The sequence below is a fragment of the Piliocolobus tephrosceles genome, chromosome 5 (genome assembly GCF_002776525.5).
Source record: "Piliocolobus tephrosceles isolate RC106 chromosome 5, ASM277652v3, whole genome shotgun sequence".
Classification (NCBI taxonomy): domain Eukaryota; kingdom Metazoa; phylum Chordata; class Mammalia; order Primates; family Cercopithecidae; genus Piliocolobus; species Piliocolobus tephrosceles.
The window spans coordinates 135,078,300-135,102,258 of record NC_045438.1 but is presented as its reverse complement, the minus strand read 5'-3'; the positions used below and the strand labels follow the sequence as shown (position 1 = coordinate 135,102,258).

At 48.6% G+C, this 23,959-nt stretch overlaps 2 protein-coding genes across 2 annotated transcripts in view; one reads left to right on the top strand and one right to left on the bottom strand.

Moving 5' to 3' along the window:
• Window positions 1-2,653, top strand: part of ITPR3 (inositol 1,4,5-trisphosphate receptor type 3) — a 77,693-nt gene extending 75,040 nt beyond the window's left edge. Inside the window, exons 57-59 of the mRNA XM_031935659.1 lie at window positions 170-330; window positions 1,515-1,676; window positions 2,263-2,653. Coding sequence (XP_031791519.1) covers window positions 170-330; window positions 1,515-1,676; window positions 2,263-2,331 — 392 coding nt within the window. The 3' untranslated portion in view covers window positions 2,332-2,653. The remainder of the gene's footprint in view (window positions 1-169; window positions 331-1,514; window positions 1,677-2,262) is intronic.
• On the bottom strand, window positions 910-18,106 carry LOC111542929 (ubiquinol-cytochrome-c reductase complex assembly factor 2). Its single transcript, XM_023212536.2, has 4 exons — window positions 17,910-18,106; window positions 7,948-8,022; window positions 7,046-7,115; window positions 910-4,343 (listed from the first exon to the last, which is right to left on the bottom strand). The coding sequence occupies exons 1-4, from the start codon at window positions 18,045-18,047 to the stop codon at window positions 4,246-4,248; spliced, it is 381 nt and encodes a 126-aa protein (XP_023068304.1). The 5' UTR covers window positions 18,048-18,106; the 3' UTR covers window positions 910-4,245.
• Between the last annotated feature and the right edge of the window lie 5,853 nt (window positions 18,107-23,959).

Below are 23,959 nucleotides of genomic sequence, written 5' to 3'. Positions count from 1 at the left end.
TGGCTGCTGCTTCAAATAGAAGTGACCCAAATAGCCCAGAGCGAGCTGTTGGAAGCGCTCATCCCGAGAATAAATGCCTCCCTGCCCCCAAGCTGGGTCCCCTCCAGCAGGTGGCCCTGCAGTGGCTCTTGATGCCTGATGGTTTCATTCCCGCCCTCTGCACCCTCAGGTCTGGAGAGGGACAAGTTTGATAACAAGACGGTGTCATTTGAGGAACACATCAAGCTGGAGCACAACATGTGGAACTACTTGTACTTCATTGTCCTGGTCCGCGTGAAGAACAAGACCGACTACACAGGCCCCGAGAGCTACGTGGCCCAGATGATCAAGGTGTGAGCGGGGTGTGCGCCAGGCCTGTGGGCCCAAACCAGCCAGCCATTCTAGAGTCAACATCACTGTGCACCAGAGGCCTCATGGCTTTAGCTTCTGAGTACCCTGGGCTCTGGAGAGGAGTGGCCACATCTGTCTGTCGGCCCTGGGAGGCCAGGGGGTGGGGCTCGGACAGCTGCAGACACTTGCTGAAAGGTCAGCAGGGCGAGGAGCAGCAGCTGGAAGCAGCTCTGGCTGCCAGCGGCCCACTGCTGCGGAGGGGCCTCCTCCCACTTCTGGGTGTCAGGAAAAATCCCACAGCAAACCCATCGGCTCCGAAGAACGCGTGTGGTATCCCTGGGCCTGTGGTGCAGTGATGCTGAGGAGGGGTGGAGTCGGGAGATCCTGCCTGTGGCCAGTGATCTGTGGGCCACTCTCAGGGAGTGTTTTCTAGCTTGGCGGGAAGGCAGGCTGCTTCCTAAAAAGTCTGAATTAGATGGTCCTGGGCTGAAGGGGAGCCTGGAAAAACTTTAAATATCATCTGTCCAATGTCTGTAATAATGGAGTGAAGACAATGAATCATAAAGAAGGAATTCTTTGTCGTTTAAGTCTGTATTTCGAGCTGATCTTTGTGTACAGGCTTATCTGCTGGTCTGAGAATTCACAGCTTACAACAAGGAAGCCGAGAACTGCTTGGTGCCCTTCCCTCCCCACTCCTCTGTCCTGGGAAACGTGGCTTTGCCTCCCAGACACGTGTCAGATGCCAGCTTTCCTCAGCGGAGCCTCCCGCTCCCTCCGTTTGCCATCTGTCTGACTTGTGTCTTCCCGGGGCGTGGGGCGTGCTTGTCAGGCAGGCGGGCGGGCGGAAGGAAGGAAGGAGATCCAGGGTCTGTCTGGGTGCAGAGGCCTTCCTCCACCTCTCAGGGGGTGTGATGAGAGTAAACAGATGGTGCTGATACCAGCGAAGGACTCAAACTCAGCTGCCGACGCTGTCTAACGGAAGTCAGTCTGTCTCGGTGGCAGAGGGTTGACTGCCAGCTCACTCTGGCCCCAGGGAGGACCAGGTCAATTCAGATTTTCCCATGACACATCCCTGACGAGTAATTTTGTCAAGGGTGTGGCAGAAGCCTCCCCCCACATTACTCTAAATGAGGCCTTTCTGGGCTGGGCCCACGCCTGCTCACCCCACTGGTGATGTTTTTCAGAACAAGAACCTGGACTGGTTCCCCCGGATGCGGGCCATGTCCCTTGTCAGCAACGAGGGCGAGGGGGAGCAGAATGAGATTCGGATTCTCCAGGACAAGCTCAACTCCACCATGAAGCTGGTGTCCCACCTCACTGCCCAGCTCAACGAGCTCAAGGAGCAGGTATGCACCCTGCCTGATCCCAGGCCCACCCTGGGCTCTATCCCTGGGCAGCCCCTGCCTGCCTTCATCCTTCCTGCCCCACCCTCTTCCCCACTGACCTCTGGCCCTGGATGGGCCCACTCTCCCCTACATGGCAAGTCAGACAGGGGCTGACAAGCCCTGCCTTGGGCCGCCAAAGACAAGGCCAAGTGGAAACTTAGTACAGGGTAGTGGGGCCCTCTGTCTCTCATCCCCTTCCTCTTGCAGCTGCCAGGTAGGTCCTTTGAGGGGATTCCCGAGTTTAAGGCCCTCTTGCCTAGACGACATCCTCTGCATCTGGCAGTGCCTGCATGAAGATGAGGCAGCCTGTTAGTGGGCTGGTTTCTCAGCTGCATCAGATCCGGGGTTTGTGACACGCTAATTGAGAACAAGGGTTTGGTGCTGACATTGACATCCTTAGAGCACCCCGAGGGGCCCTGGCCCACCGCCAGTGCTGAATAGCAGCTGAGCCCACAGAGGAAGACGGGCGCCAAGCCCTTCCACAGCACCCATGGAGAGAAGGTGCCAGGAGGCCTGACCGGGCCTGTTGGCATCTGCTTAACCCTAGATGACAGAGCAGCGGAAACGCAGGCAACGCCTAGGCTTTGTGGATGTCCAGAACTGCATGAGCCGCTGAGAAGAGCCACTGAAGGCCCCAACAGGGGATGCTCATCACTGGAGACTGCGAGGGGATGCTCATCACTGGAGACTGCGATTGTGAAGAACACTGCCCCTCCCCCGGGTTGGGTGGCCCAGCCAGCTGGCCAGCCTCCACTCCCACTCTGCCAGACACCCCGACACCGACCCAGGCTTTCAACAGCATGGAGGGGGAGCCTCAGAGCTGACAGACCTGCTTAGAGCCCTTAAAAAAAAAAAAGACTTGAAAGTTCACTGGGACTCAGTTTACCTTAATGCCTTAGCAGAAGACAAATCCTACCTAGAGACCTTTGTCCCTTAAAGCAATAACTGACAACTCTTTGTAGTCCTCATGGGTAGTTAAAAGTGGGGTCACCCCTTTATCTCCAAGCACTACATTTTGGCTGCTGCCGGCCTCTGGGGGAGGTGGCAGTAATGCTGTTATTAGTGATTTTAGGGCTTTGTTATTTAACTTATTCCAAGGGTGCTGTGCTCAGCCCTGCCCATGGCTGTACAGCTCCCTCCGTGCCTCAGATCTGCTGTAGCCAGTGCAGACCTCACTGTCGTGTCCATGCCACCCTGGCATGGCTGTAGGTGGCCTGATGACTCCATGATGGACGATCTTGCTCCTGGGACCTGCCTCTTCCCAGGCTTCCTGGGGAAGAGTTGTACGCCCAGGCAAACAAGGGCTGAGCGGCGTTCGCATGGCTGTTTCATGACCGCTTGTTTTTCTCCTTTTGGTGTAACGTTTTACAAATACTTCGGCCTGAGAACTAATGTTAACTGCCTTAAATAAATTAATAGAAGTCTAGTCCATTGAAAAGGGATGTGTTTCCACACTCCCTCGGGGGCTGTGAGGATTAACAGGACACACTGGCAGAAGACAGGAACAAGAGCCCCTCCCTGCTGGCCTGGCCTCTCCTCAGGCTCTCGGGAGATGCACTGAGTGACATCCTCTCAGGGGTCCTCCCCTGAGACTTCCCTACCCAGAACTGCATTTTGGCATAACTATTTTCTACTGCAGTCCTGTCGATTTTATTTTATGCATTTCAGAACATCCTGAGGAGCCTAGACACAGATGAGGCTGAGAACCCATTTCTACTTTGTACCCACCAGGGGCGCTGTGGGCCCAGCCTGGTCCCTCACGGTTCCAGACAGAAGAATGCTCAACTAGGAAAGTGAATGTGTCTGTCAGGAAGAGCCAAAGTTCCATGGAATAATGAGGTGACCCTGTGTGTGTCCTCAGCCAGCACGGCCTCTGACTTGTGGCCACCTACAGAACCTGCCCACAATGCTGAAGCCAACTGTAGCTGAGGCCCCGCCTGGCCAAGGCCTGTCTATAGCTTCCCTGTCCCTTAAGCCAATGGGCCATGTGGGTTTTTGCAAGGTCAGGGACAGAGGCCTGAGGTTCGTCCTTCTCTGAGTCAGTGGGGATGAGGGCCAAGCAGGCTTTTTGCCTCTCTGGGCCTCACACTTCCCTGATGCTTTCTGTTTGCAACAGGATGCCCTTTTCAGTATTTACTGATATTTTTGGCTTCCTCCCAGGAGCTCCTACAACAAAACAGAGCCTGAGTACCTTGCCAGAAGGCACCAGACCCCTGTCACAGGGGCGGGGGCTCCTGTGGTCCTGCAGGAAGCACCTTGTGCCGAGGCCCCATTACCTTCCCTTGTCAGGCCCAGAGGGAAACCTGCATTTCCTCTCCCCAGGAGATTTCCCTCCCCTGGGCAGCAGTCACAGCAGACAGCCCAATCGCCACCCCTTCTGAGGCTGAAACTTTCTTTAGAGCCTTCCTTTCTGGGAAGGCTAGAGGAGATTCCCAAACCGTAAGGTCACGGGAAAACTGGGGCAGTTTTATTGACGATGGCAATGTACAAGACTCCACACCTAGGTATGTGGGTGAGGTAAAGCCTGGGCTCAGGCCTTATGATCCTCCTCAGGACCCTTGGAGGAAAACTTCTCCTGCAGTTTCTTCCACATGCTTTTATCCATTCCCTTAAACTCTTCCAAGCTGTCTGCAAAGGGAAAGACAAAAAGAGAGAGACAAGTCTAAAACTTGATGACATAGATTGGACCCATGGGGCTTTCCCGACACAAGCATGCCTTGCTTTTCACACAGTGTGTTCCTGAAAAAGGGAAGTGTAGACCCAGCTTCTGAAGAGCAGATTAAACAGGGTAACACAAGTGACCACTCGCGGTGACTGAGCACTGTGTGCCAGGCTCTGTGCCCAGCACGCTCTCAGTGGTTTCCTGCCCTCTCCTCACCCTTGGCATCAAAGCGGGGTGTGCTGCTCGTTGCCCTGCTCCATATGAGGGCAAAGAAATGGCCCTGCGCTGTCTGCTGTGCAACTCACAGGCCCAGATGGTCCATCGCAAAATTTGGCCTGCTCCACACAGCCCTGTCTCGTTTTCAGGTGTGGAAACTGAGGCAGGAGGCGGTGAAGTAACTTGCTCAGTTTGCACAGCTGGGAAGTGGAGCAGGGATTTGAATCCTGGCGCGCAGGCCCAGCACGTGCTGTGGAGTTAAGCAGGCACTGGGAGGGGGATGGACTTAGGCCTGAATCCCAGCCCATTGTCTCCCACTGTGGGTCCCCTCAAGCACATTACTCAACCCTCTATACTTTGGGTTCCTCATCTGTAAAATGAAGACAAAAACACACATCTGCAGACAACTTGGGGAGAGATGAAAAAGAAAAAAAAAACCATGTACCTCAAAAGTTGTAAGGATTAAAGAAAATCATGGAAGTAACTTGCTTGGCACACAGCCTGCACTCAATGAAAAGGCAGCCATCTCCACCACAATGCGGGTGGGAGGGGCTCTTGTTTAAGAAAATACACGTCCCCACACCCAGGAACCAAAGCAGGGTTTCTTGGCCTTGGCACTACCAACAATTTGGGCCAGATAATTTTTCGTTGTGGGCTGGCCTGTGCATCACCGAAGGCTGTTTCGAAGCATCGCGGCCTCTACCTACTAATGCCAGTAGCACCGCTGCCCCCACCACCAGTTGTGACAACTAAAAATGTCTCCAGAGATTGCCACATGTCCCCTGGGGGCCAAAATCACCCCCAGTACGGAACCATTTTTCTGAAGTCTATAGGGCTAATGTTCCATGAAATCTAATTTTACGTATATGTTAAATTTTAGATATTCTTATAATATTGTTTTGATTGCCCGGCCTGAATTTTCATGTTAACAAAACTACTGGAGAAAAAACTATCTTTTCTGACCAAAAAAGGTGACAGAAAAAAGCCCCTGCTCTGGCGCTTTTCCGGAAGTCCACGTTTCCAGTGTCCAGGTGGACACTGAGGGACACTGTCCATCTCCAAGCCCTGAGGCCTCCCTTAGGCACTTTCCATGACACCAGTCCCAGGGTGGACACACACGTGACCCAGAACACAGCACATTTCAGACTCGCCAGGCCCTCAAAGCCTCTCACTACAAAGTGCTGCAGGTCTTTTCTTGTCCTGTCAGAGGAAACACTTGGTAAGCTTACGCCATACAATTTGCAACAAAAATATGAGGCTTGCTGTGAAAACAAATTCTCAGCAAATTTCCTGGAACTAAACCTGCAGCCAGAACAAGCTGCAGCGCAGACCAGTGGTGGGACTATCTCTTAGCCTTCGTTGCTGCCTGTTTTCCACTTGCAGAGGCTGCCCTGAGGTGAACAACATACAGGGCAGAGGCAGCGCCTCTGGAACTTATTTCCACCCTCACTTCAAGTTCAAACTTTGCTCAAACTTTGTGAGGGTCCAGGGCCCTCACAATAATGTGCATAAATGCTGCTAATTAAACGGACCCAGGGATAGAAGAGTAAATTTACACATTAAAAAAATTGCCAATAAAGTGATTTTGCCTGGCCAAAATATCTTCACCTGTTTCCCAGAGAGTACTGGAATAAAAACAGGGTTAGAGTTGACATGTAATAGCAGGTGACACCACCGGGTTTTAATCTCAGAAGATGGTTTTCTAGAAGCCCAAATCCTCAAAACTAAGTTGCTGAAGGCTGCCAGAAGAAGAGGAAAGACATATTTCTAGAATACCAGAAGGAAATGTGTCAGGGCCATGCCTTTCCAGAAAAGGTTAGCCTATTTTTGTATATAATATACTTGGCAACAAAAATAGTAATTTTCCAGTACCTGCCTACTTCAGCCCTGGCTCTCTGGCCCCCCTCCTTAGGGACAATGGAGATAGGGAACTAAGGAAAGGACAGGCTTGGCAGGATGTTTCCTTTCTTGTTAATCAGAGTCTACCAATGACTCTAAAACATACCTAGTTAAACTCATATCTAACCCACAGACCACGTCCCCTGGGTCAGATAACTCTTAGGCGGATATCCCCAAACACATTTATTGAATGGCTTTTTGTTTTAATTAAAACCTTCATTGTTTATAAAGCCCCCTTAGGACCATAAAAATAATTTTCCTTCCATCCTGATTTCAACTATTTCCATTTGGCAAATATGTATTCCCCTGTTCCCTGCTGCCCAGCCTTGAATTTAAAAGCACTAAAGATAGATTTTCTTTTTTAAATAACGCCTTTGACCTTCTCCACAGTATATGGTCAAAATGCATGAGCCCTGTAGCTTCAGAATTTCCTCTGGGCTGTTCTACAAGACTTTCCATCAGGCAAAGCTGTCTTCTTAGACAATTCCCCTTGGCCACTCAAACTCAGAGTCATTTGCAAACCAATGAGAAAAGGCAGCTGTGCTTTCATTACCTGTGGACAGGATCAGCTTGTACTCTTCCAATGACAGGCCACTGAAGCTGGTGTCTCTGGGGCGAGGGTACTGGTCACCAGGGCAGAAAGGAAGTGAAGGGAGGGGAGAGATCAGTACACAAGCCCTGCTCTCTGACTGCATTTCATCTGGGCCCTGGGCAACCAGAGGCCAGGCCTAGCAAGAAGAGCAGCGCCACCTTGAGGTTAAGACTTGGCCTTACAAGAATCAGTACAGTCTCCAGGAGGCAGCTCCAACTTTAATGTACCCATGGGTCCTCCCTGGAAAACGCAGGTATGGGTGGGGCCCCCGATTTGCTTTTCTAACCAGCTCCCAGGTGATGCCCATGCTGCTGCTCATGGATCACGTTAGTAGGGAGGATTTAGAAAAAATCCATCTTCCACATAACCATATGGCCACATGTTTGTGGAGTTACTGAACACATTTTTCAAGTATGGGAAAAACTACTCTAAATGGAATTTGACAGTAATCATGTTGGCGCCCAGCTCCGGAAAGGACGGCACTTTCCCAATCATCCCACCTTTATCACCAGAGTGTGGGGAGGTGTCAGTTCCATCAGAGTGAATGGGAAAATAGGTATAAATCCAATGGCTGTCAGACACTCCCAGGAGCACACACTGGCATATCAAATACATGGCTTCTATTCATAATTGGTTTTCTTTGTTTCTTCCCTTTTCCCTGTATTCACAATTTTAAACAGCTTTTATTTAGGTGGCGTAAAAGCCTCTACCAGGCACCTCTGTTGGCTTGGTTGAAATTACTGGTTTCATTTGAAAGCAGCAAAGCCAATTCTTTACAAAACATTACATAATCAGATTTTCACTCATTCTTATTAGTTGTCCTGTCAGAAAGCTGGGGATATAAAAGACTGTGGCCCACTCACCTTGTGTTTGTAGTAGTTTGAATGGAGTCGCGCTAAGCTCTCGTACATCTGATCACAGGCCTCAGGCTCTGCAACCTGAAAAGCAAAGAACCCCCAAGGAGGTGAGCAAAGGAGTCCTGCCTCCCACAGTGTCTGTACCTTGAGAAAAGACCATATTAATAAGGCATTCACATGAAGCAGGCCTGCAGCTAGCACTGGCTTCTCCACTCTGCGGGAAGCAAACCTGGACTATAGCTCTGCTATTAGAAACTACTTTTTGGAGGCATAGCTCTGCCTCATCAACTCCCCAACCTGCAGAAAAATCAGATTAATCAGTAAACAAGCATTTGTTGAGCATCTGTGACTTGTGAGCCATGACACCAGCTGCAGTGGGAGATGCCACAATAGGAATGTAAGGTTGGAAAGGCATGCCTAACAAAGGGGGTGCTGGGCAGAGTGGGCTACAGGGACTCAGTGGGGGAGTCCCCACATGCTCAAGTGGTCAGTGCATGATGGAAGTGAGACGACGCTAGGTTCTGAAAGAAGCACAGGGGTCAGCAAGCAGAAGGGAGAAGGGCAGGCCTTCCTGGGGGAGGAGACGCTGTCAGCAAGGAAGAGGAGGCAGGAATCCTCTGGGATGCTTCAGGCCAGACCAGTCGATTCCTTTTTTTCTCTTTTTTTTTCGAGACAGAGTCTTACTCTATTGCCCAGGCTAGAGTGCAGCAGCACAATCTTGGCTCATTGCAACCTCCGCCTCCTGGGTTCAAGCAATTCTCCAGCCTCAGCCTCCCGAGTAGCTGGGATTAAAGGCATGTGCCACCACATCCAGCTAATTTTTGTATTTTTTACAAAATTTAAAAAATACAAAATTTTTGTATTTTTTACAAAATACAGAGACAGGGTTTCACCATGTTGGCCAGGCTGGTTTCGAACTCCTGACCTCAAGTGATCCGCCTGCCTCAGCCTCCCAGTGCTGGGGTTACAGGCGTGAACCACCATGCCCAGACTCAGACCAACAGAATCTTTTAGCAAAGGCAAAAAAAAAAAAAAAAAAAACCAAAAAAATCACCTGAGTTTTCATCTGTGATAAGTGGGGAGCTGCTGAAACTCTACAAGAAGGGAAGAAACATGAAGGTGGCAACATTTAAGATAAAATGGGTAAACTGAGGAGAACTAAGATGGGACCACAGTTAGGTCCTGCTAGAAAGGAGATGGCCCAGAACCCTGAGGCGTTGCCATAGAAAGGGGGATAAGTAAATCATCTGGTGCCAGAGACAGCGATGCCCCTGATGGGCATTCTCTGGAAGACGCAGCATACAGAGGAGGCGTGGTCAGGAAGACAGGCAGCATACAGAGGAGGCGTGGTCTCTTCCCTCTTACCTCTTCGAACTTTCCCTTTATTCTGTCCTTGCTATTACTTATGTATAATTCTTTAAATTTTTCTGCCAAGAATTTTGAAAAGCTCCCCAGAACAAAACTTTCTCTTTTACATTTTTTCCCCCAAAATTCAAATGATGGATTTTTTCCTAACTTAAATCCTTCCCTGGAGAAGGCAGAGCATAAATAAATCAGTAGTAAAGGAGTTTAATAGGCAGCTCCACTGCTGCCTCTCTGTGCATGTCAAATGAGGTCCCTGCTTTACAGCAAACAAAAAAGACAATCCATCATTTAGTTCTACCTGACCCATTTCTGGGTTCAGGCTACTCATCATGAGAACAACTAGATACATCAGAAGAGGAAGAATTATGGCCTGAAGAGGTGGCCAGTGTTTGCTGAATAATAATCAAAGTCATTATCTGAGTGGACAGAATGAATGGAAAAGGATGAGGCTGGTGCCTCCCTGCTGCCGGTCAGCTCTTCCAGGGAAAGTCCTGCTAGAATGGAATTCTGCACACATCTGGACGAACACATCTGGAACATTTCTTCAGCAGGGCATGCATAGCCAAAAGCTAACGCTGGAGTGCAGTGGCGCGATCTCGGCTCACTGCAACCTCCGCCTCCCAGGTTCAAGTGATTCTCCTGCCTCAGCCTCCCAAGTAGCTAGGATTACAAGCACCCACCACTACACCCAGTTAATTTTGTGTATTTTTAGTAGAGACAGGCTTTCACCATGTTGGCCAGGCTGGTCTCGAACTCCTGACCTTGTGATTTGGCTGCCTCGGCCTCCCAAAGTGTGCTCACTTATAAATTTAACAGACATTCATTGAGACCCTAGAGCACGCTTGGCCCATCTATGAGCAGGGGATGCTCGGGTGAATGAGTACCTCCAAGGCTGCAGGGAGCAGTGGAGTCAAACTACCTGGGTTGAATCCTGGCACCATCCCTTATCAGCTATGTGATGTCAGGCAAACCATTCACTCTTCCCCCATGAAACACACTTAAGAAAAAAAAGGTGCCAGTTTATCTTTCTCTGTATCTGTACATACATATCTTTCTTCTGATCCACTTGAAAGTAGGAGCATAATGCCCCTTCACCCCATAATATTTCAGTGTGCATTTCCTAAGAACAAGAACATTCTCTTATATAACCACAGTTTAGTGATCAAATTCAGGCCACTTAACATCGATACAACACTATTATTTAATGCACAGTCCATATTCCAATTCTGTCAATTGTCTCAATAATAATCTAAGGAAAAACAGGATGTCCTGCCGCATTTAACAGTCATGTATCTTTTAGTCTCTTTTAATCCGGGACAGTTCCTCGGCCTTCGTCTTTCATGCATTGAACATTTTTGAAGCATACTGGCCAACTTAACCTTTCTTTTAAAAGAAAATATAATAATAGCCCCTACTTCCCAGGGTGGTGTGAGGATAAATGAGGTAATGCTTGGGCTGCTCTGAATTCCAGGCCTGGAACACTGATAAATGTGAGTGATTAGTTTTTCTTACAGTTGTTAGTAGTAACGAGTTGCAGTAAACACAGGCCCCTGTCTCACAAAGTAACAGGGGAAAGGACAGAACAGTTCAGGACCACCCTGGTGAGAGTGGAACGAAGGGGCATGTATGAGGTGCTATGGGCCTGCAGGGCCACGCAGGAAGTGCTGGAGAACAAGCAGCTGAGGATGGGTGCATGTACCAGCAAGGGAGTGGGGGCGCTCCAGGCACAGGACCAGGTGGAGCCCGTGCCCAGGGAATGGGTCAGCATGTTATCAGTGGATCAGCATGGCTGGTGTGCACTGCAGACGGTGGCGCTGGAAACGGAAGTGAGGACGGATGAGAAACTTCTGAGGCTTCACTCCTGACTGACGCTGGTGGCTCTCAGCGGTCACTGAGCACTCCATGGTCTGCCAAGAGAGCAGCTGTTTGCTGCACCCGGTCTTCACCTGATGGCCGCTTCTCTGGACCTTCCCATCCTGCCACCATCCCCACCACTTTCCCAGCTAAGCTCTTAGGAAAGGAGTCCACACGCTGATTTGCCTTCCTCCCATAGCCTCTGCCTCTCTCCTGGGCTCCTAACACTGCTTCCTGATAAACCTGCATTCCAACCAGATCCGCACCCTCAAACACCTTGTCAACTCAAGTTCCCTTCCTGCTCCAACTTCTCTAGCAGTGAGAAGTCACCAGTAGGCTGCTCAGCAACCTTTATGATACCCTCAAGCAGGTGTGGTATAAGGTGCTGTCCTTCCTTGCCACCTAGTCCCATCTCTGATGGGCAGCAGGATAGACAGGAGGGGCACGGGGGGCGGGTCACCCTTGCAGAGTGCTGCTCCTGTAAGAGCAAAGTGCACAAAGTCTAAGTGCAAAAAGCAAAGTGACCCTCAGGTACTCTCACTTCTTAAGCTTCCTCTGTGTGAAAGAGACAGTCCCCTAGAGAGTTCCCAGAATTCCTGGACTCAATTGTAATCCGAGAAAGAAAACCAAATACCTGAGTCCTAAAACAGACTTGCCATCCAGTTTCCTGTCTGAGGTCAGAAGGTGTCTGAGGCTGTAAAAGCAGCTCACTGGAGGTGACAGGAGTCTGAGATATACCCATTTCTAGCAAGTTCTTACTGCCTGAGGAGTGATGAGGCCTTGATCAATGCTGGGTTCCTAGCCACAGATAACTCAAGCTCAGCAATTAAAAAAGTCATCCTTAAAAGATGTCAGTGGAGACATCTGTCAAATTTCAGAAGCCTCACCACGTTCCTATAGCTTACACTTTATTCACAGACTCCAGCACTAACATTCCTGAGTTCTGAAATGCAGTTTTTCTGATGAAATGGACTGTGCATTTTTAGAAATATTCTTAATACAAGCTTTAAATTACCTGATTTTGCATTCACACCTAATGAGATCATGGACGTTTTAGGACTAATAGCAGTGCTGGGTTTGAAAAAGGCAGCAGTGGGGACATGATGAAAAATTCAGCACTGTTCCCCAAATGTGAATAAAATAGATGTTCATCTGACGAGTGTCCTTTATAGCTCTATTTTTGCTCCTTTTGCATTTCCCCTGCTCAGTCGTCAGTAAATTTCTCTTTACCATATTAAACTTTTATACATACAAATCTACATCGGTGCCGCAGGCACTGATTTCGATTTTCCAAATTGAATTTTCGGTGGTGACAGCAATTGGTACAGCAGCCCCTAGTCTAGTCACACAAAGGGACGCATAAGCACTTTTGGGAAAGGGCGTTGCAAATTGCTTTGCTAATTAAGGTAGAGCTGGATTGAGTCCAGGAGGATCTACAAAAAAAGACTTTCAAGACTTGGTAATGAACTTCTGAAATGAGTTCATTCTGTTATGGGAGCCTATTCCCTTCAATTGAGTTGAAAATGTATTTCTTGAGCACCTACTATAGAGAGAGTGCCCCACTAGGGGACTGTGAGGGGCCATAAAGAAGAAGACCCAGGCCGGCTGTGGAGAAGCTGGCAGGCACACTGCAGAGACAAGATACACGTGAATTAGAAACCAACCCTGCCCGGGGCAGCATGCAAGTGAGAGCCAGAGCTGTGAAGCACGAGCCGCTGCAGGAGACCCGAGGTGGGAGCTGGGCACCAGGCTGTGCTGACGGGGAGGTATGGCAAGGAAGGGCTAAGTTTCACTGCAGCGACAGTGCACAGAGTGAGGAGTGCCGACCTGGGCATGAGTGACACAGGGACCAGAAATGACTGGGAGGATGAAGCATGAAGAGGCACAAGACAAGGGTGTTTTAGGCAGGCAGAGCTTTTAAGGGGAACCCAGGGAGGGCTCCAAGAGTCTGGGAAGCCACCAGATTCCTGACAAACTCTGTGTTTGGGTTTTTGGGGATTGTAGGGGTACGGTGATCCACAGTGCACTTAAGTCTCAAAGGATCAGAATCGCTTGTACCATGGACAGTTTGGGAGACCATGAGAAGACACCCTTGCTGAGTCTGGGGCTCGTGTTAGGGTGGTGAGAGGCAAGGCTGGAAACACAGGCTGGGACCAAGGATCAGAGGCACTGCAGGTCTCACAAAATTGCCTGTCACCTGTCCAGGAGGCAACAGGCAGACCCCAGAGATCTTTGAATAAAGTAGTGACCTACCAAAAGTGGCTAAGAATTTATCCCTTCAGGACTGCAGCTTTACATATGCAGAGATAAACGCCACCCCTTGGTGTGAATACTACCCTAGCTCACACTGGCGCCATTCAGAATTGGAAGAGAAAAAAAGATGGAGATGTTTGCATTCCATCTTAGAGATGCTTCTCCTTACAACTCCAGGTTTTAGATGGGCTCAATATGTAACTAACAATAGGATAATCTGTTCTTAGGACACTCTTCAAAAACATGACTTCAGGGGGCTCACAAGTGGGGCTGAGCAACGCTGAGATGGCTTCACCGTGGCCAGCATACGCCAGGTGGCTTGGGAGCTAGCTCCCTGCCACGCTGAGGAATGCCAAGGACCAGGCCTCAACTGGATGACTGACAAAACAGAATCATAAAAAAACCTTTGAATTATCCTCTGAGAAGGTGGAAATATCATTTACATTATTAGAAACTCAAGAAAAAGTTTAACTTCTTTCAAACTGGGCCAAAATTATTATACTTAAACTTGGATACAATACAATTAGAACTCCCTGGTGGGCGAGCCCCTTCCTGGGCAGCAGCTCTTCCAGGCCGCCCCTCGGAGTTGCAACTCATGCTACATAAGTGGGTGCTGGTGTGCAGTCCGGGATCTTTTAGGAAGCACCTAATGAACTCATTAGAAAGATCTGCTCCTTTCCCTGTTGTTAAGTCAACAATTACAGTTGTTGTGCCACCTTCCCCCACGTTGCAATTCTTTTATTAAACTCTCAGGGCTGTGGGAAACACGTGTTCTTAGACAAACTGTATTCAAAAAGGGCAAAGCCCATAAACACTGACTTTTTAAAACTACACAATAGGATATGGGGTGTAAGAGGAGTTACGTGTGTTCCTGCTCCCACCACCACCTCCCCACTTGGTGGGTTTACGGTGGACCACGAGACTCCCCAGAGGGCAATTTGAGGTGGAATAAATGGAGGCAGTAGTTTTTGTACTCTGGTTTTGAGTATGAATTATTAATTTGCCCTTTAGTTAACCCAGTTTTTCTCTGCTTGGCGTCCCACCCAGGACCATCTTTCTTCCCATCTGGACTGGTAGTGGCTGGGGCAAAGAATAGATGGGTAAACACAGGGAGTTCCATTTGCTGCCCAAACTATCTATGGCCCAAAAAGGTTTGAACAGGCAACCAGGGGAAGGAAGTGGTGCGATGTTCATGGAATAAGAGGTTGTTCTAACAATAACTTGGAACAGCAGCTGAGGAAAGGCCAGGCACCCAGGAGACAATGCACACTAGGGCCAGGAGGGCTGGGTATGTTTCTCACTTGGCTTGTCTCTTATGGCTAGACAACCTCCAGAGTGTTGTCTTGTTTTTCTGATTCGTTTCCTCATCTGTAAAATGGGAACAGTAATGGCTACCACTCAGCTGCACTAAGGATTAAATGAGATCATGCCGGCAAAGGTGTGCTGTGCACCTTTCTGGGTGATCATTAGGACGAAGGAAGCCAAGAGGCTGAGAGGAAGACTGACTGCCTCTCTCCTCTACAGGAATGGAAAGACGGCCTGAACAGAGCTACTTTCCCCTCCAGTCCTGTCTTCTGGCAACCAGCATAACCAAGGAGGAGCTCCATACTAGTCAGTCAACTGGATCCAATCCCCACCTCCTGCTACCAGTTTAATGAACAGCCTACCAAAATCACCTTCTTTCTCAAGGTCTTTATAAATGATCTGGGGGTGTCAGTAGGAGTGACTCACAGTAGTGTTTTCAATTCCAGCAAGGAATTGCACCCTTCAAAAATTACCACAAAGATTTACTAAGCCCAGGTGCATTCTCAGGTGACATTAGGATGAGGTACCGCAACAGTGGTCCTGAGTAATGCTCCTGCTGCCATCGTGATGCACTGGTTCACTCTACCAGGAATGCATTCATCAGCTGCTACAGAATCCTCAACAGAGCCATGACTTGCATCTGCAGCTGGGACTCAAACTTGTGTGGGCCTTTGACTGCTCAGGAACAATTTCCCTAGGTGATAACAACTCCAAAAGAGAAAACTCTTTCCTCCTTTGCTGGCTCCTCTTACACTAACAATCAAGCAAGTGAATGTAATGCTCTCTCACCTCCCCAAAGATGGAGCCTCTGACTGCCCAAACTGTAAGCTCCTTGGTGGTGAGGGCCAGGTTATGGCCTTCTTCCATAGATCCCGCAATTTCCCAAACATGGTAAGCTCTCAAATCAATTCTCCCCACTCAGAACACACAAATATTCCTTTCTCATTCTTCACAACTTCTCTTTGTCTAGTTCTGCTACATCTGAAACTATATTCAGACAATTGTCTCATGAGCCACAACCAATTATTTACTTATCCATTCAGACATTTACTGAGTGTTTTTTATGGGCCAAGAACTATGCTAGACACTGGTAGGGGAGAGGGGGAAAGATAAAAATGGCATCATCTCTATTTTCAGGGAGCTCATACTAAAAATATGCAGGGAGTACAGCTTTAGGAAGTTCACGGGGTTTGTAGAATTGGGACTAGATAAGATTCTTGCCTTAAAGATCTTTACACTTTGGGCCAGCAAAGACCACCATGAACAATGGGAGGGCCCTGGGTATTGTATAACCTGGGCCAGACGCTCCCCAGGCTGTCAGCCAATCAGCAGTCCAGTCACAATGATGCCACTGGGCGTGCTCCTGCTCCTTTAGGTGGGCTGGCTTGGCTCTGTTTTGGGCTAAGCTGCAAAAAAAAAAAAAAAAAAAAAAAAAAACATGTTCCTTCTTTGACAGGTTTTGGCTAAGTTTCACAAGTCATTTCTTCAGACTGTGTGTGTATGTATCTCATTTCATTTCTGGTCTCTTGCCCGAGCCCCAAGCTCAAATATAGCACGCCTACTTGACATTGCCACTAGGAAATCAGTGTACTTGGCATCTCAGGTTTAACCTGCTTAACATCGAACTCAAGATATTCTTCCTACACTTCACCTATTCCTGCCTCAGTAAATGGCACCATCTTAGACCTAGATGCTCAGGCCAAAAAAAAATCTAGGTGCTATCTTTGGTTCCTCTCTTTTCCTTTCCCCCACATCCCATATATCAGCAAGTCCTGCTGACTCCACCTGCGCATAACCTGAATCCAGCCACTCCCATCTTCTGTGCTGCCATCCTCATCCAACCCCCTACCATCACTTGCTTATAGTACCATAATCGGCTTCTCTCCAGCCTCCTTGTTTTTTTGTTATTGCCCCCTATAGCCCACTCACCACATATAACCAGAATAGACTTAAAAAAAGTAAATTAGGGCACATCAGTCCCCTCATTAAATATCCCCAGTGACTTCTCACTTGCCTTACAATGAGGTCTAACAGCTAATCAGAGCAGATAATATCCTACTGTGCCTGGCTCCTGACCTCCACCTTAGCAAACTCCACCTTACTCACTACCCTGCAGCCATTCTGGCTTTCTTTCTGTCCTCGAACATGTCAGTCTGCCTCCTGCCTCTCTCTGGGCATGTGCAGTGTCTGGAATGTCCTTCCCGCCAAGTGTACACGGCTGGCTCATCCTCTTGCCTTAGGTCTCACCTAAGTGTCATCTCCTCAGAAAGACCCGACTAATATTACCCTTTTATCATGCTACCCTATTTTCTATTGATCACAGTACTTATCTGTCTTACATAGACCTACTTGTTTATTGTGTCCTGAACTACAATGTAAAACTTCATGCGGACAGGACTTCCCCTGTTTAACACTGCTGTTTCCCTAGCACCGCTCCAGGCATATGGTAGGTGCTCAATAAATACGAGCTATATGAACGAATGAATCCCAGAGCTGCAGCGCCAACCTGGAGGAGAGCAAGAATGTAGGCCTACTACTCACACACAGCTACGAGCTGAGGACCCAAACCTGCTGCACAGGCTCACAGGGACTCAGGAAGAACGCAAACGCTTAGCGGGGACCTGCAGAGTGATCTGGGGATTAGCTCAGTCAATACACAACACTGCGAGATAATGAGGTAACGTTACCGTGACACGGGAGCAAAAAGCTGTCACCAGCTGCCACCGGTGTTGTGGATCTCAACTGTCTGCATCTTAAATCACCTGGAGAGCTTTTAAAACACTGAGGTCAAGATCCCACCCCTAGAGATTCTGTATCTTAAGTTTTTGTTTGTTTTTTGATTTGCAGAGACGGAGTCCCACTATGTTGCCCGGGCTGACCACCTGGGCTCAAGCGATCCTCCCGCCTCCGCCTCTCAGAGTGCTGGGATTATAGGTGTGAACCACCGCGCCCGGCCCATTTGGAGTTTTAAAAAAGCTTCCTCGGCAATTCCAAGGTGCAGCCGGGGGAGAGCGCTGAGTAGAAAGGGCGTCGCTCTCAGCGGTTCCCTGGGGAGAAACGGGGGTCCGCGCTCACGTGCGGCCTGGAATGAGGACGCGCGCATGCGCAGATCCCGCTGCTAGCGCGCTAGTTGGCCCCGCCCCTGCCTCGTCCTTTCCTCCCCTCGTCCCAGCCGCCTCCCCGCCGGTCACCTGGGTATTCTCTCCCTCCCGAAAGGCCTGTGCTACCCGCTGTCGCAGGTAAGCGCCCAAGTCCCGGCCCCGTTTGGTCTCGTCCACTGGCCATTCCTCACAGAGCTTAAGAAAACGCCGGTACCGGCTGGCCGCCATTTTGGGCCCCGTGTGTTCCCGCCTTAGGGGGAGGAGTCGGCGCCAATGGATGGTGCTTGCGCACTAAGTCTCGCCGCCTTAGGAGTGGGGCGTGAGGCCGAAGTGGGCATGCGCGACTTTGCAGGCGCCCAGTTACTCTCCGGGTAGGGGCGCTGCTCGCCTTTCTCTGCAAAGCGAGCTAATTCAGTTGTCGTCCTCCTGGAACCAGCCCAGCTCCCAGGGGCAAGGCGGACGTGGAGTACCTCAGGGACAGCTTAGCTTCTCTTTTTCAATGACTGCACAAGCTTGAGACTAAAAAACCCTCCTCCGAGGCCTCTGCTCTTTTGCATAAACCAATACATTTGCATGTAAATACAGGTTACTGGATGAAGATGTGTTTGAACGTTGTTCGTGTGTGCCCCTGTACCTGTCACTATCCCTTGGTACTCTGCCGCAGTTCCTTCTTTAGTGCTTCCTAGTTCTTGTTCCTCTCTGCCCAGTCCCTGCTAGTATTCCTTCTGTTCCCCCCTTCCTACCCCTCATAAGCCAGCCAGTTTTCTCTGGGAGGCCCAAGTTTTCTAGAATGAGCAATGCGAACTGGGTTGATTCAGAAAAACTTTTTTTTTTTTAACAATTTATTATTTTGTATTGTGGTAAAATAACAAAATTTATATCTTAACCATTTTGTTTTAGACAAAGTCTTGCTATGTGGCCCATGCTGGTGCCAAACTCCTGGGCTCAAGTGGTCCTCCCACCTTGGCCTCCCAAAGTGCTGGGATTACAGGTGTGAGCCACCACACCTGGCCTTAACCTTTTTTTTTTGAGATGGAGTCTTGCTCTGTCACCCAGGCTGGAGTGCAGTGAATGGCGCAACCTCTGCCTCCCGGGTTCAAGTGATTCTCCTGTCTCAGCCTCCGGAGTAGCTGGGATTATAGGCACCCGCCACTATGCCCAGCTATGTTTTGTATTTTTAGTAGGGACAGCGTTTTGCCATGTTGGCCAGACTGGTCTGGAACTCCCGACCTCAGGTGATCCGCCTGCCTTGGCCTCCGAAAGTGCTGGGATTACAGGAGTGAGCCACGGTGCCCGGCCAGCCGTTTTTAAGTGTACAGTTCATAGATATGAAATAGCACTGAATAATGTTGTGCAGCCATCACACCATCTCCCTAACTCTTGTAAAACTGAAACTCTATACTCATTGAACAGTAAATCCCCATTCCCCTCTCTCTCCCCAGCCCCTGACAATGACCATTCTATTTTGTCTGTGTGATTTTGACTACTCTAGGTACCTCATGTAAGTGGAATCCTGCAATATTTTTGCGACTGGCTTATTTTGCTTAGCATAATATCTTCACCTCAAGGTTCATTCATTTTGTAGTATATGTCAGAATTTCCTTCCTTTTTAAGGCTGAGTAATATTCCGTTGCATGTATGTGCTACATTTTGTTTATGCATACATTGATAGACACTTAGGTTGCTTCCATGTTTTAGCTCTTGTGAATAATGCTGCTATGAACATGGATGTACAGACATCTCAAGACTTGGCTTTCCACTCTTTTGGTATATACTCAGAAGTGGAATTGCTGGATCATATGGTAATTCTATTTTAAGTTTTTTGAGGAACTGCCATACTGTCTTCTACAGCAGCTGCACCATTTTACACTCCCACCACCAGTGCACAAGGGTTCCAATTTCTCCACATCCTTACCAACATTTGTTATTTTCTGGTTTTTTGATAGTAACCATCGTATTGGGTGAGGGCTGTATCTCAATGTAGCTTTGACTTGTGTTTCTCTAATGATTAGTGATATTGAATATCTTTTTATGTGCTTATCAGCCATTTGTATTATCTTCAGAGGAATATCTATTCAAGTCCTTTACCTGTTTTTGATCGGGTTTTTGTTGTTGTTATTATTGAGTTTTAGGAGTTCTTTGTATATTCTAGATATTAATTCCTTGACAGCTATGTGATTTCAAAATATTTTCTCCCATTAAAATGTGTTTGTTTTACCAAGTCTTCTCTTATATGTCTCTAGCTACATCACCATGTGAACTGATTTTTGTTCTCAAAAGACTGTCCCACCATCTGCATTTTTCATAAGGAAGCCTCAGTGTATCTCTACTGTCCTGTATTTAGCCAAGACCTTCCAATGTGTACAAAACTTTACTTCCTCCAAACCTTTTCCTTCTTGCCCTACCTACATTTTAAAGGTAAATCTAGGAGAGTCCTGCCTTCAAGAAGTTGACAGCCAAGTCTGGGAATGTGTACATAACCAGGACACAAAGTTACAGATGACAAGAGCTTTAACTGAAGTGTTAGACAATGCTAGAGAGTTTGGAGAAACACAGGTCTGCTGCTATTCAGGGGAGAGTGGGAGAAGATCAGGGATGGCTCCAAGAACAGCCAGAGGCAGGCCTGGGGTGGCAATGGGAAAGAGAGGGAGGAGTTTAATTTGAGGAAAGATCAGTGGGTGATTTTATCTGGAATGGCTTTAACTGTTCCGAAGATGTTAAGAGTAAACCGTTGAAGGAAAACCTCTGGGGACCAGAATGTGTGATGCCTGCCTGAGGTAAGGAGAGTTCAGGGGGAGTGGAAAATGAGGCGCCCAAGGGCACCTCCTCCAGAAAGCTCCCCTGATTAACCCCACCAGGTTCCCAGCCCAACAGTTCCTCCCTGCTCCATCCTCACCTCATAGCCACATAGTTTTGATGACAGCCCTGAGGTACAAAGGACAAGAATCGTATCTATTTACTTATCGAAGTCCAGGCACCTAGGGCTTTGCTGGCTGCCCCGAAGTGCTCTCATAGCTGTGACTTTGAAGAGCACCTGGCTGGTCCACATCTATCCTGGAAGGCAGGGCCAAGGCCCCTCTGTCTTAGGCAACCAAAAAGTAACATTAGGTGGCAGCGAATGGTTTTCGTGCCACTTGAGGTGCAAGGACAATGAGAGGTTGAGAAGAACGCTGGGCTCCAGAGGAAGAGCAAACAGATACTTCCTCTTAAAGTGCTCCCTTCCCCTGTACCCTAGCTTCTCACTCAGGCTGTGGTTGTCCCTGGTTCTGACTGCCCTGCCCACCTCTTTTCCTCCATAGGGAGGCTTGTTTGGCATGGTGGCTAAGTAGTAGGGTTTTGGAGTCTGACAGACCTGGTTGGAATGTAGGCTTGCTCATTCATTCATTCATTCATTCACTCACTGATCTATAGCCCTGATCACTCTATCAGTATAATTTTCTGGGGCCCAGTGCAAAATGAAAATGTAAAGCCCTTTGTTAAAAAATTGTTAAGGCCAGGCATGGTGGCTTGCGCCTGTAATCACAGCTACTTGGAGGCAGGAGGATCACTTGAGCCCAGGAGTTCGAGACCAGCCTGGGCCACATAGCGAGACCCCCCCCCCATCTCTCCAAAAAATTTAAAATATTAGCCGGATGTGGTGGTGCACACCTGTAGTCTTAGCTGTGTAGGAGGGTGGCTTGACTGCTTTGAACCCAGGAGTCAGAGGCTGTAGTGAGCTGTGATTACACCACTGCACTCTAGCCTGGGTGGCAGAGTGAGACCTTGTCTCTAAAAAAAATTGTAAAGAATTTCAAGACATTAACAGCAGAGCATTAAAGCAAATGTAGCCCCTTCTGAGTGCGGGGCCCTGGGCGAGTGTGTAGGCCACACACCCATAAAGCTGGTCCTGAGTTCCTGTCATGTGGTGGACAAGACAAGTGAGGGCCCTGCCCCTATGGGGTCAGACAGCAACCAAGCAAACATAATAATAATAGTGCTCTTATAGCTCATTTGCTGAATGAACAAGATAATTTCAGATGTAATAAGTGCCAAGGAGAGATCAAGGCAGGGTGCTGGGTCCACAATGATTGGGTCAGGGGAGGGATCAGTAGTCTGGAGGCCATCCCTGAGCAGCTTGTGAGTCACCTGAGGGGGCAGCCACGGCAAGATGGGCAAGAGAGGCTTCCAGGCACAGGGCAGCAAAGGCAAAGGTCTTCAGAGCAGCCACACTCAGGTGGGTTATTTAATTACTGTAAGCCTCAGTTTCTTCATCTTAAAATGAGAACTGTGGTGATAAATTAATACTATATACTATGTGCCAGCACAATTTTTTTTTAATTTTAATTTTTTATTTTATTTGTTCTTTTTTAGAGATAGGGTCTCAGTCTGTCACCCAGGCTGGAGTGTAGGAGCACAATCATAGCTCACTGTAGCCTCGAACTCTTGGGCTCAAGTGATCTTCCTGCTTCAGCCTCAGCCTCCTGAGTAGCTGGGACTACAGTTGGGCACCGTGATGCCCAGTTAATTGTTTTATTTTTTGTGGAGATGGGGTCTCGCTATGTTGCCCAGGCTGATCTCAAATCCTGGATTCGAGTGATCCTCTGGCTTTGGCCTCCCAAAGTGTTGGGATTATAGGCATGAGCCGCTGTGCTCAGCCCAGGCGCAATTCTAAATGCCTTACACGTATGTACTCATTTAGTCCTCACAATGGCTCTCAGATTTATGTACCACTATTATCCTGCCATTTTTTACAAAAACTGAGGAAACTGAGGCACAGAGAGGATAAGGTCACCAGCTGGTAAGTTGCAGAACCAGGACTTGAGCCCAGGCTGGGTGACTCAGAGCCGTGCTCTTGGCCGCTCCCCCAGGCGTCTCTTCACGCCCCCTTGCAGCATTATCATCGTAAACCATGTGCATGGTGTGTTTATATACCTGGTGTAGCCTTGGCCAGTTCCAGCACAAAGTAAGCCAACATATTGCAGTGGCTATCACTGATCATTTTCTAGGCCCCCTTTTCCTTTCCCTGTGCCCGTGGGTGGTTTTAGCCAGTCTGGACTCACCAGCTTGTCAATCACCCAGCGCCATTCCCAGCACATTAATAGGCACTGCCTAGAATGCAGCTCAGTGGTGCCAGCACCTTGGGGAGCTAATGACCATTTTAACACCCACCTGCTGGCTGTCACTCATTCCACACTGAATGCAGCCCCCTTGGCTCATTGAAAACCCCCACCAGGGCCTCACCTCCCAAGTCATCTGGAATGGGTATTTGGGCTTTATGGAGCCCTGATTGCTCTTTGTAGAAACTAGGCACCATCAGGGGGAGGAGGGGGGAGGGAGGGAAAGCAGCTTCAGTTTTTCAAGTTATAATGATCCCAGTAATCGAGACACGGAATTGCGCATTTAAATCGTTTGCAAGTAAAAAATATCGTTTTGTAATGCTGGTGTTAATAATGTAAACATTAAAAAGGAATTAAATACTTAGCTTGATTGTGGAGCATGACTGCCTGATTTTTCTTATTTCACCTTATTCAACTGGAGGAAATGATTGGCTGCAATACCCAGATATGTTACCCAAAAAGTGGGTCTGGACTTGCATCAGAATAGTGAGTCATTTCATGCCCTCTGTTAAAGTAGCTAGAAGGGTCACTCTGGTAATAGACTGCTGCCTTATTCTGGAGGTGAGCTTTTTTTAAAGACATGTAAGTGTTTGAGGTGTGCTGGGATAGGCTCAGTGGGGACCTGAAGTACAGCTGAATATATCCAAAGCCCCTCAGTTCTGCTGAGATGCCTGTCATTTGCCCCAGGGATCTGCTGCCTCTCTGCATCTGTTCCGTAGTAGATGTCACCTGAGAGCAGCCTTCTGGACCCTCATCTAAAGTAGCAGCCTCTTCTCTCTTGTTTGCTTTTGCCTCAAAGCACTGGTCACTGTTTGACAGCAGGGCCTGGTACCCAGTCATCTGTAAATATTTGTTGAGTAAAAGAATCTGAAGAGAACGAATGACCTGAGAGTATCAGCTCAGGTCATCTGGTCCCCCCGTCCCCGGCCTCAGCCATTCCCCTTTAAGTTGCCCATCTTTGAGGGCTGGGGGAGAAAGGCTAAGGGAAATTGGGAGCAGGTAGATTTCCACATTTTGCTCTGGGATTTTTTTTTTTTTTTTTTA

Bases quoted from the DNA above. Each gene is read 5' to 3' on its own strand.
- LOC111542929 (XM_023212536.2), bottom strand. From the start codon at position 18,047: ATGGCGGCCAGCCGGTACCGGCGTTTTCTTAAGCTCTGTGAGGAATGG. The intron at 8,023-17,909 runs GTGACCGGCGGG...TTTGCTTTTCAG, and splicing joins GGGAGGGAGAGAATACCCAG to GTTGCAGAGCCTGAGGCCTG. The intron at 7,116-7,947 runs GTGAGTGGGCCA...CCTGGTGACCAG, and splicing joins CAAACTACTACAAACACAAG to TACCCTCGCCCCAGAGACAC.